Genomic DNA, 13,020 nt, shown 5'->3' with positions numbered 1-13,020 from the left:
AAAAAATTAAAAGAATATAAATATAAATTTTAAATTTTTAAAATATTTTTTATTTTGTTTATATTTTTATTTTATTATTAAAATTTTACTTATTAAAAATAAAAAAATATTTTTATTAAATTTTTTTAATAACTTAATAATATCCAAATAAATTTATAATATAAAAATTTATATATAATTATTTTATATAAAATTAATAATTAAAAATTATTATATAATAATTTAATTAAATATATTAAATTATTCAACAACTTTTAACCATTAACTATGTATGTAAGAAGATAGTAAAAACTGTGTACTTGTGCAGGAATCTTCATCCTATTAAATACCCTAATTAGTAATTACACATCTTTATATGAGCGGTGGTTATTATAAAAATAATTTTAATAAGAAACAAATTAAACATAAGAGGCCAAGTGTCAGCACTCAGCACAAAGTACTTTTAAAACATCAAATAAGCAACGCAAAAAAAAAAAAAAGATTTCATATTGCCATGCCGTGGCCTTAATCCTTACGTTTTATTTCAGTTCACCATTTCTTTTATTGAAAAGCCATGCCAAATCCAAGAACCGTACTCCATTTTTAAAATAATAAGCGCCTCTTTTAATATTTTTAGGGCTATTAAAAAATTAATATATTTAAATAATTATTTTATATAAAAAATGACTTATCCTTAAATAATTTTTATTAAGTAAAGAATATTTCCATTGTTTGTCAATTAAATAAATCTTAATTTTTTATTAATTATATTTTATATTAATAATTTAAATTTAAAATTTAAAATTTTAATTTTAGATTTTTAAAAAATACTAGAGTCTTTATTTTTTTCGAAATACATTAATATTTATCATAAAAGATGCATGATTTTTTAATAAATTATTGAAAACAAAAGAAAACTATTATTTTTTTATGTGCTATTGATTTGTTTTGTGATTTTTATTTTAATACAGTAAAAATGTAAAATATTAATCATATACATCATTAAAGTATTATTTTTATTGACTTGGTATTATATTATTAGATGTACTTATGAAAAATTAAACTGACGGTATATGTGAAAATTAAATTAAATCTTTGTTTTATATAACATATATGTATCTTATCTTTAATATGATAAGATTCATATTTAATTTAAGCTTAACCCACGTATTTTATAAGTTTACGATAATGCTAAAAAATAATATTTAAAATTATTTTATATAATATAATAGTTATAATAGTTATAATCAATACTTATTTTATATAATGTAATAGTTATAATAGTTATAATTTAAATAAAATAATTTTAGATTATTTATACTGAATTTTTATTTAAATATTATTGAAAATTTAAGACTGAAGCTAGCTATATTTTGGGGAGAAGAAAGCTATTAGATTTGCTAAGACATATAACTATATAAGCAATGGTGATATGGGCACATGATTGGCACGTGCGATTGGTTTTGAAGCGGTGGAGCAGAGATATAAGGAGAGTGGTTGAATGATCGCTGAGCTGACGACTCACTCCACCAAGAAACATTCCAAAACCATGAACCTGCACACACCGTGTCAACACCTACTTTATTATTCTTAAAATCCAACCAAGAATCTGCATTTCTTCCATATATCATGACTCCGTTACAGCAATGGCTGCGCATGGTGGTAGTTTGCGTGGTTTTCTTGAGCATCATGAGCCAGTGTTGGACCCTCAAGAACAATCATGATCAAATACAAGTAGAAACAATTCATAGCACATATAACTCATGGTACGCAATCTTCATGCACATATATACAATCTATCTTTTTGTTAATTGCTTTATCTGATTTTGCTGCTTCCCATTCACTCCTTTAGTTAAAATTGCATGTTTCTTTTTTTTTTCTTCTAATAAATACACAAATTGGTCTTAGGAATTTTAGAACGGACTATCAAAATTTATTATTTTAATTATTAATTAATTATTAATATTTAAAAGTATGTTATTAAATTAATAATTAAATGATGTTAAAATAATAAATTCTGATCGTCTTAAAAGTTTCTTATCACGTCTGGACACTTTGTTTTCAAATTTTTTAATCCTCTTTTTGAAAATTAATCTAATTATTATTTTCACCAAATTTTTATTTTAAAAATTTTTTAAAAGTTATTTTTTTTAAGATGGATTGGTTATTCCCTAATTTTGAAGGAAATTAATTTATTTTACTAATGTTTTATAAAGCATTAATTGTTTTTTGATATAATTTATTAGAGATTTATTTTTATAATATAAAAAAAAAAATTTAATTAAGATTACAGATGGACGAATTTATTTTCCTGAATTTAGTGTAATAAAAATTTGTTGAGGACAGACAGATTGCGGATTTTATTTTCTTAAAAAAAATGTTGAAAAGGTAATACTTTTAAAAGCAGAATTCAATTTTTGTTTTCTTTTACTTTTCTAAATATTATTACCATATATAGACATGTGTAATTGTGTATTATCTTTGGAAAGAAATCTTTGTATGAATGACACATTTAATATGTAAAATCATTTATCATGTGATTTTATTTAATAAGTCAAGTTTTTTAATATATCTATTTTATGTTGTATGAAAGAAGACAGTTACTATGGCTGAGTAGTACATTGATATTAGTATTACTATACATATATTTTGTTCGAGGAAGTATAGGGAGTTAATGGAATATTTATACAATGTGTACGATGGGGTTTAGGGATGTTCGATTCAGTAGGATATCAAATGTTTATTATTCCTGGTATCCGAATAATTATTGTGTGTATTGTGTTTGAGAAATTAGTAGTATTTTACTCTTTGAATGTTCATTTTTAACTCATATTGGGCCAAATAAATAACTCATTATACACATTGTATAAATACTTTATCGACTTCCTAGCGGAATTCATTTTGTTCTCATAATTTAATTCACTTTACCACAAATTAAGATAAATACTATGACTATATATATATATCATACGGACATGAAACACTCAAATTTTAATTTTTTATTAGACACGGAACATGATATATAAAAATTAATTTTTAATTTTTTTTAATTATATAAAATATTTAAAATATTTTTTATTTTAATAAATAATAATATATACTATTTCTAAACTCATTTTAAGAATACTTGTTGAGAATAAAATTAGATGAAAGATACATGTCGACAAATATCGATGAGTATCATATCCAAAACATATGAAGCACGTAGACATGATAATTCAGCCGATGTTTCATAAGTATATATATATATATATATTTATATCAATCCACACATGATCACACGTTTATTTTTTTTTACATTGTATGTTCGTATCAATTTATAAAACAATGACATTATCATCAAAACAGAAGTGAACATATCCATTATATATATACTTGTATTCTAAGTCCAGTATTGCCTATAGTCTCCTCATTTGTGGGGTAAATATATCATATCAAGATCATGTTTCTAAGATTTCTAACTTGTGACAGGAACATTGGACATCATAGGAAGCAACTTCTACAACTACAAGCACCAAAATCTTCTAAAATACACAAACCAAACAAAAGTAACAATAATAATAATAAAATCAAAGAAACTACTTCACCATCACCATCATATTTTCCCTCTTCATCATTGTCACCAAATCCTGAAAGTTTCTCACCATCAGAAACTCCTTCAAATTCACCTTCATCTCCACTACCATTATCCCCTGAAGCTTCTCATTCCCCTTCACCATCTCCATCCAAATCTAATACCTTTATTCGCAATCCTTCACCTTTACCTTCGCCATTACCGGCCAGTCCACCTAGCGTTGTGTCGAATTGGATTTCAGCGCCATCGCCGGCTCCATTGGCAGCAAAGAAAGGGGAATCAAAGAGTTATTCAAGGCAACATTTTGTGATAGTTTGGTCAACAGTTGGTGGATTCTCATTCTTGGTTTTGGTGACAGCAATTGTTTTTGCTTGCTTCAGAAGTAATAAAGTTGTGACTGTGAAACCTTGGGCCACAGGGTTGAGTGGCCAGCTTCAAAAAGCATTTGTAACAGGTAACTACCCAACTAACTAACTAACTTTTGCTAACTGACAGTTATTTCCTTTTTATGTAAGCTACAGAATTCAAACTTCAAAATGCACGCCAGAAATTCTATAATCATTAGTTGTTGTATCATGTGAGATACTTTATAGATATTTTTAATTAGAGTAATTATCCAAGTCATTCTTAAGGTTTTTAAAATGGGACATTTTAGTTTCTAAGATTTTAAAATACAAAAAACATTTCTTAACATTTATTTTCGTTAGACAATACTGTCTTTTTTTAATTTGATTTGAAGAGTGTACAAAACAGTCTTCGAAGAGTTTAAAATATTTCAAAACTGTCCCTCACAAATTTTTTAAATTTCAAAATAGTCACTGTGATTAAACAGATCAAATTAGAGAGGAACTGTATTGTCTAATGAAGGTAAATGTTGGAGATTGTTTTGTGTATTTTAAAACTTGAAGGACTAAAGTGTTCGACGATATTAAAACCTTAAGGACTGATTTGGTTAATTAATCTTTCAATTATATTTGGTTTTTTACCATTATATATTTGCATACCTAGATAAGTAAAAATTTTATATTAATAAACCATGTAAGAGCGTTTTGTCGTGTTTAAAATAATTTCTATCAACACTGAGATTGACATTCATTTTATTTTAGTTAAAATTTGAGTGTTATGTTAATTATTTTACCAATTTCATTTGTTATACTAAAGCAGCATACTCATGAATCGATTGCAATTTCAGGTGTTCCAAGTCTGAAAAGATCAGAACTTGAAGTAGCTTGTGAATATTTCAGCAACATTATTGGTTCTATACCAGATGGAACTGTTTATAAGGGGACACTCTCCAGTGGAGTTGAGATAGCAGTGGCATATTCTTCAGTTACTTCATCTAAAAACTGGTTGAAAAGTATGGAAGCGCAATACCGGAAGAAGGTATGTGCATTGTGCATGAAAGAAAATGTGGCGAATGTGCTGCAGTTTATATATGATGTGGTTTTTGTTTCTCAACTTTGTTTTGATTTTGATGTTTCTAGATAGAGACATTGTCAAGGGTGAACCACAAGAATTTTTTGAACCTGATTGGATACTGTGAAGAGAGAAAGCCATTCACAAGGGTTATGGTTTTCGAGTATGCTCCGAATGGAACACTATTTGAGCATCTGCATGGTGAGAGATGTGTTTTCTTATTGAAAATTTTAGTTACATGATTAAACTAATAACCATAAGATGCTAATTATATAGTTGATTAGTCTTTTCTCATTTTACTTAAACATATATGGAAGAATTAAGAAGTTATTTGCATAGTTTAGATGCAAATTCTTGAGATAGAAGAAACATAAATGAAAAACAAGTCTAGGGCCTTCACTTTACACCTTCAAATAATAGGTATGCAAGTTTCATTATGTAAAGTCAATAATTTCTTGATCAAGAAGAAAGGAGGGATTTGAATTGCATCTTAGGAGGGAGGGGGTTGTTAATTATATTTGAAGGTTTTGAAAACAGGCTTCAGACTAGGTCAAGCCGAGAATTAAGCCTTTAACGAGTAATATGTCATATTTATGGCATAGGCCATAGAACCTGGCTGGTTTGGCCTGACCTGTTTCCACCCAACATTTTGGGAGAGCTAGTCTCAACTTCAGCTTGTTAATTGTCGCTTATGTCCTTGACATGTTAATGTTGTTTGAATGCTTCATGTATGTCTTTGTAGTCCTAGAAGCAGAACAACTAGACTGGGGAATGAGAGTGAGGATAGCTATGGGAATAGCCTATTGCCTAGAACATTTGCATCAACTGACGCCGGCCGTCGCCCACGGAGACCTGATCTCTTCCTCTATATACCTGACTGAAGACTATGCTGCCAAGTTATCAGACCTTAGTTTCTGGAACAACACAAAAGGTTCTGAAGCCATTCAGCTCTCTGAAACAACTTGGACACATATAAAGGACAATGTTTATAGCTTCGGCATGATACTGTTTGAATTGATAACCGGTAGGATTCCCTACGCCGTGGAAAACGGCTTTCGTGTGGATTGGACGGCGGAGTATATAAGGAGGCAGCCCTTGAAAGATATGGTGGATACAAGGCTGAACAATTTGAAAGAAAGTGAAGTTGAGAAATGGTCTCAAGTTATTAAGAGTTGTGTGCATCCAAATGCAGAGAAAAGACCAAATATGAGAGAGGTTGTTGCTAAGCTGAAGGAAATAACTGCTATGGAGCCTGATGGAGCAACTCCAAAATCATCACCACTATGGTGGGCAGAATTAGAAATTATGGATGCGAATTCAGACATTAATCCATGAAATTATCCCCCAACAGTTTGATGATAATCTGAGCAATCAGTTTCATGCCATTTTATGATTCTTCCTTCCTTTCTTTTTATTTTATTTTTTTCTTTCTGTGTTTACTCTGTTTTACATGTTTCTTGTGAAGCTAACAAAAGTAGGGTGTACTTGTGTAGAAGAGAGAATCTGTCTCATGGAGAGAATGGTGTATGTAAATATTTTGAGGAATGGAAAATACTTCCTTAAATTTTCTACTTTTATTTATTTATTTATTTTTTAATTAAATTATCAAAAGATAACTAAGTATGAATAGACTCAGCACAAATATGATCTATAACAAGGCATTATAACATTATTTGATTCCTGTAGTTGGTTCCACCTAATGGTATAATTCTATGCAGGTTGTTAAAATAAAGACAAAAACAATAACAATACTTTGCACCAAGAAAAACAGCAACAAACACAAACTAAGATGGTCAATCATTATGACCTTTTTTGCCACACTCACTTGGGTTGTAGTGTTCTTTCTAACATAGACATGTGCATGTATCTTACTTTTCCCAGACATGAAATCTTAGGACAAGTTATTAATTATTTGTTCTGTCTTTTCCATTTTTGGCAAAACAATTCAGGACAGAATAATAAATTATAGTGAGGAAACAAGAGGTGTGGATCTCTTTATAACTCTGTAACTGTACAAGAGGATGTGCAAATAGTATGAGACAAATTCTGTGCACATATCACATATCAAAATCAATGGAGTAACCACTCAAAAAATCATCCTAATTTACACCTGAATCATCCTCCAATTTCACTATGCAAACAAGTTTTGTTTCTTGCATTGTGATTCCATAATCCATGTCCTCCCATTTTAGATGGTTCATGTAGGATTTTTCAGACTTCTGAGGGAAAACATTCAGTCACTTGAGATCTCCACATTTTATCGCTTCGATTTGGACAGAGTTTAGTATCAAGATTTCAGCTTTTGTGTCCTTCGATACAACTCCAGTGTGTCTGCATGGTTCGGGTCTAAGCAAAGAGCTGCTTGGCAATCCTGAAGAGCAGAAGATAGGTCTCCCATCGACTCGTAAAATGCAGCTCGAAGATGAAGCACTTGCAGGTCAGGCTTGAAATTTATGACTTTGCTAAGTTCTTCCACAGCTTCATTTTCTCTTTGCTCATCCATCATCACTAATCATTGAGGTCATATAAATGAGACTAAGTAAAATAGTCGATTTTACATGTGATGTGTGTTTCTAGAGTCTAGAGTAATCATAAAAAGTATATCCTCAATTATGTGTTATCTGTCACCATCGCTTTTTGGTACATCCTTGGATCAATATATTTGGATATTAGATTCCGGGATGTACCAAAAAGTAATCGCAATAGATAAAAAGACACGGAACGAGTAACTTTTCTAACTGCAGGTTAAAATCACATCTGATTACAAGATTTCTACTAGTCTAGGAGAGCTTAGGAATCATAACATTGATTGTGAAATACAAAAACCACCATCAAATTTAATAATTCTGACTAATGATATTAGAGTGAATGATAAACTTAAGTACCTGCTGCTCTGTATCTATATGGATATGTCCTTAAAGGATCCATCTGAGTTGCAACATCAAGATCAGCCTTTGCCATCTCGCGGTCACAATATTCTGACCGTTTCTCATATGCCGAAGCATTGCTCTCCGCCTTCTCGATTAGCTTGGTCATTTCGTCGTAAGCAGCTTTTCTTTGATTCTTCTGCTGATAAACGCGTGCTAGACCTTGATGAGCTCTTGTGTGCCTAATTGCAAGGGCATTACTGTAACATTCTCTTGCAAGTTCTAGCTTACCAGAATCCACATAAATACTCCCTAGGTTGTTCAATGCCTGCGAAATATTGCATAAAACAATGAAACAAGAACAGAACACAGAAACCAATATCAAGAACACTAACAGAAACTACTAACTTGTCCTTTGCGAAGGCCGTCTGAAGGACATTTAAGTGCTTCTTGAAGAAGTTGGATAACATAGGAAGCAGATTCAGGATCCAAATTAGAATCTGCCAACACATATGCTTTCAGAAAAAAAGCTTCAAATGATCTCTGAATTTCAATGGATCTGTCTGCCCTTGCAAGAGCTTCTTCGCGATAGCCGGTGTCATATAGTATCCATCCTTCATAAATTAGCCTTTCTTGCATTGAGCTAGAGTGATTTCTTGCCAACCGCAAACTGCGCATTGCGGCCTTTTGACAGTTTAACCTGTGAATTATGTAGATTTGAGGACTTCTATTCTATACACATTGTAAATACTAAGCTTAATTTGAAGACAAAAAATAGCAACATTGTGCTAGTTTTGGAAAAACCAGTATCAATCAAACCCAAAATTGTGATGTTCCAAGGAATTCAATATGCATTCCTAACATACCAAAACATCATTACAGTAAAACTCAAGTCCTATGATTCCAATACAAAGCGCAATAAACATAATAGGCATTCTAAGTTAAAGAAAAAGTCATAACTGAAGGTTGGTTCTGGAGAAGCTTACCTCAAGAGGAGTAGAGACTGACGAAACTCTAGCAAGCTCTTTCCGGGATCATTCTCTAGCATCTGATGGATAATCGCCAAAGAACCAACATCATCAACAGAAGACCATTGATCATACAATTGCATCCAGCAATCACCTTGACTCTTCTGCTGAACTCTGCGGCTCAAAAGTTGGAGCAAGTATTCTGCATTGATCTTCCCATGTGAAGTTATGTAATTCGGTTCTATAGTTAACAATGCTCGAATATCTCGAATGGCGCTATCATGATCCCCCAGAGAAATGTACAACCAAGCCCTCAATTCTAGGCAATCTGGGGAGAGCTTGAATCCAATGAACTTATCTAGCTCCATGATTCCTTCCTTTGTCTGCTTCTCCTCAACCTTTTCCAAGGCTCTATACTTATATGGAAATGAAAGCGAAGGGTCTAATTCGGTTGCAACATCCAAATCTAGACTCTTTTCCTTTCCCATATTGTACAGAGAACGCTCCTGATACATCCACCCGGCTCGCTTATGGCCGAATATGAGAGAACTAATTAACTTGTAGGCCGAATACGGTTGGCCTAGCTTGTACTTGGTCCTGGCCACACCAGCCATAGAATAAACATGCCCTGCCTCAACCGCAGCCTCGAAACAACGTTGTGCATCCTTATACTCTTTCCTTTCAAGCAAAACACACCCCAATTGATGGAAAGCAAGTGCCTTCTGCCATCTCTCGCTAGCACACTCCCTCATTCTCTCCAGCAACATCACTGTTGTTTTGGAAATCATGCTTTCCTCCATGGCAACCTGGCTTAGGAAATAGTACAACAAGAAAGAATCATACCCCACCATGGCCAACCTCGCCTTCGCCTCGTAGCTACAAAAAACCTTAACGACCTTTGAATTATGCAGAGAATTAGGAAGCTCCCTAAGCAAAACTTGCAAGCATGAACCTACAAGAAGTTTAGCCCTCTCTTCAATTCCATACTCAATAAGAATCAAAGCTTCATCAATAGTCCAAACAATTGAAGCCAAATAAGCATCACAATCACACTTCAAATCCTCACAACAAAACCTATTAGCAAAAGAAAGAAGCTCCAAAACAATCATGGGAGAAAAAAGTTCCAACCTTTTTGTCCTGCTGTAAAATTCCAATGCTCTCATTCCCTCAGAGCAAATCCCATTCCCTGAGAACTCAATCTTCTTCATCTTTGCCTCCGAAAATCCACCATAGAGCATTGCTCCAAATGGTTCTGAAAGCGCCGCAATTTTGCACCTAACACACCCAATTCCCTCATTCCCAACACAAAATAAAACATCACTTTTCTCAGTTTCCAAACAAACATTGGCATTCACATTCTCAATCTCAGTGAAATTATCTTGTTTTGATGAATCTTTATGACACTGGCACTTATCATTGACTGAACAAAGCCTATTACTTAACCCATGTTCTAGATTCTTCTTAGGACATTCAAGAACATACCCACCACACTCCATTGGAGACAAACCAACAAGCTCATCATCTCTTCTCTCAAATCTCAACCATGCCGAAGTTACAACCTTTGAGATCACATCTTCTGCGTTCTCTCGCGCCATCCTCAGACACCTTCTCAGTATCTTCTGGTCTCCAATTCCACGCAAAAGTGAGTACTGTTCCACATACAACAACAACATTGCTTCTTTCTGTGGCTGTGATGGTGAACAAGAAGAAGAACACTCCATTCTGTTATAGAGTTCTGCTAAGGAATCTATGAGGTTAATTGGCTTAAGAAAAGGTTCTATGGTTGGCTCAATGGTTTCAGTTGAAGGAAGCTGAAGAGATGCAACAAGGTTTGAAATAGCTGAAGGTGTGTTGTTGTTGGTGGTGGTGGCGGTGGTGGTGGTGATGGATTTCAGCTTTGACCAAGAATATGGTAACTTTGTTCTGTGTTTACTGTTATTGTTGTTGTTGGATTTGCTGGAAGCCATTGATGAAGCTTTGTTGGAAGCTTTGTTGTTGTTGCTGCTGCTAGTGCTAGTGCTACCACCACCACCACCATTGGCTTTTTCTGATGAAGAACTAAGAGCATGAACTTGAGTGCTCTTGAATCGTTCACTTAACTTCAATCCACGCATTTTTGTTTTATGACTCCTTTTTTGGTTTTCTTCAACTCCTTTTGGATAAAGTTCTCAACTTTGAAGAGACATTAACATGGGGTGTGAAAAACTTTGAGGGAGACAATGATGATGATGTTCATTCTGCTGCACTTGCTTCATTCTAAAACTCACCAGAGAGAAAGAGAGAGGTTTGAATTGAATTGTTACAAGATAGTACAGATTAAAGGAAGGTTGTAGTTGTAGCAGAAAAGGGGAAAGAGAAGTTTGTTGGGATTTTGGTGAGCAATTTTTGGGAGAAAGATGGTGTGAGTGATGATCAAAGAGGATCAAAGCGTTGAAATTCTCAGGCTTTAGGAATACGCTTTTTATTTTTGGTGTTGTAGTTCATGTGATGTTTTTCAACAATGTAAATATTTGGTGTATTTTTTTTTGCAGATATTATAAATTTGATGGTTTGATTTGTCATTTTTTTGAAAGAAATATAAATTTAAAAGTCAGATTTGTGATTTATATTTTTTTTACAGAATTAACCTACCGATTTATTTATTATTTAACAAAAAGTTTAGCCTACATAAATCTGAGGCACAGATTTTTGTATGATTCTAAATTGAATCTTAAATTTTGTTTCCAAAATAAAATTGAGTCTTTAATTTGTGAATTTAATTAAAAAATATATATATTTCTGTATCTATAAAAAACACACCACTTTTTATAATTAGCATAACACATTCTAAATTTTTATAACTAAAAAAATTAGCCTTACAAAAAATGTGCTTTTTTATGTTGGATTAAAGAATGGTACACAATAATAAATAAAACGATTAAGTATTGAAATTAAACCTAAAAGATTATTTGTTTTTTAAATTGATTCTCAAAAAATTGATATATTAAATAATACTATAGCACATATTTGATGGTCTTAATTAGATGTTAACAAGATAAATTTATAAAATTAAATCAAATAACTTAAGTTAAAAAATTTTAATATCTTAAACTTTTTTAATTTAGAATTGATTTGATGTAATTGCATAAACTTATCATGTTAGCAGTCAATCAAACTTACTAAGTATATGCTATGGTCAGTGTGGTGACATTTAATATGTTACATCGACAAATTTTGATATCATTAACAATGAAAATAGCAGTAGGACTAATATGACATTTAAAATCTTCGAAAAATAAATTTGATTAAAAAAATATTTTTGAGACCAATTTAAAAAACGAATAATCTTAAAAGAACAAATTTAACCATTTATTCTAATAGGGGTGCACATGGGTCGGGTGAAACCGAATTTGATGTGACCCAGATCCGACTCGAAATATACACCGGGTCTATTTATTAGACCCGAACCCGGCCCTAGACCCGATGAAACCAATACACTTTCGGGCCACAAATATACCGGGTGAAAACTGGGTAAAAACCGGGCCGTTAACATTACATTACGTTGATACCTTCTTGTAAGCTAGCATGTAAAAATATCCAAATTTCTAAGACTCCAACCATTATTTAACATGGTAAAATTCACTTAGAAAAATATAACAATAACCAACCCTTCTTCAAAATTAAAGCATAACCACAATCAATACTAATATTGTCTAATAATACCAAATATTTAAATCAATACAAATAGCACAATATTATGCATTAGTCTAAAGTCTTATGCATTCTAAACATAAAACATTAATTTATAGTTTTATAATGACTAACACAAAATATTAAGATTTACAGTACTTAAATTCCACATAAGAACAGTCATGATCCATCACTAATAACACAAAATATTAATTGTGTATGATGACCGAGCCATCGGGCCGACTTCGGGTGACCCGAGCTATGGCCCGGACCCGACCCGAAATAATGACCGGGTCTATTTTTGAGACCCTTACCCGACCCTAGACCCGATGAAATCACACCAAATTAGCCCCAAAAGTGTTCGGGACCGGGCCGAACCTTCGGGCCGGGCCGGGTCTGTGCACCCCTATATTCTAAGTAAAACACACCTATTAAGAATCAATTTAGGTTATTCGATTCATCAATTTATTCCTCCGTTTTCCTCATGTTATATTCGCATTTCAATTTGATCTTTAAAATTTTAATTTATTTAGTTTGATCTCCTAAT

At 32.3% G+C, this 13,020-nt stretch overlaps 2 protein-coding genes across 2 annotated transcripts; one reads left to right on the top strand and one right to left on the bottom strand.

Moving 5' to 3' along the window:
- The first annotated feature begins 1,471 nt into the window (after positions 1–1,471).
- LOC130960216 (inactive receptor-like serine/threonine-protein kinase At2g40270) lies at positions 1,472–6,540 on the top strand. Its single transcript, XM_057885550.1, has 5 exons — positions 1,472–1,745; positions 3,451–4,007; positions 4,746–4,936; positions 5,038–5,170; positions 5,712–6,540. Exons 1-5 carry the CDS (start codon positions 1,609–1,611, stop codon positions 6,302–6,304), a joined length of 1,611 nt encoding a protein of 536 aa, XP_057741533.1. The 5' UTR covers positions 1,472–1,608; the 3' UTR covers positions 6,305–6,540.
- A 398-nt stretch (positions 6,541–6,938) lies between these two features.
- Positions 6,939–11,271, bottom strand: LOC130936434 (ethylene-overproduction protein 1-like). The gene is made up of 4 exons (XM_057866505.1): positions 8,823–11,271; positions 8,245–8,536; positions 7,855–8,164; positions 6,939–7,477 (listed from the first exon to the last, which is right to left on the bottom strand). The coding sequence occupies exons 1-4, from the start codon at positions 10,916–10,918 to the stop codon at positions 7,257–7,259; spliced, it is 2,919 nt and encodes a 972-aa protein (XP_057722488.1). The 5' UTR covers positions 10,919–11,271; the 3' UTR covers positions 6,939–7,256.
- Between the last annotated feature and the right edge of the window lie 1,749 nt (positions 11,272–13,020).

This window comes from Arachis stenosperma, chromosome 1, assembly GCF_014773155.1.
Source record: "Arachis stenosperma cultivar V10309 chromosome 1, arast.V10309.gnm1.PFL2, whole genome shotgun sequence".
NCBI lineage: Eukaryota > Viridiplantae > Streptophyta > Magnoliopsida > Fabales > Fabaceae > Arachis > Arachis stenosperma.
Note: the sequence above shows the minus strand (reverse complement) of the source record. Positions and strands in the feature narration are given on the sequence as shown.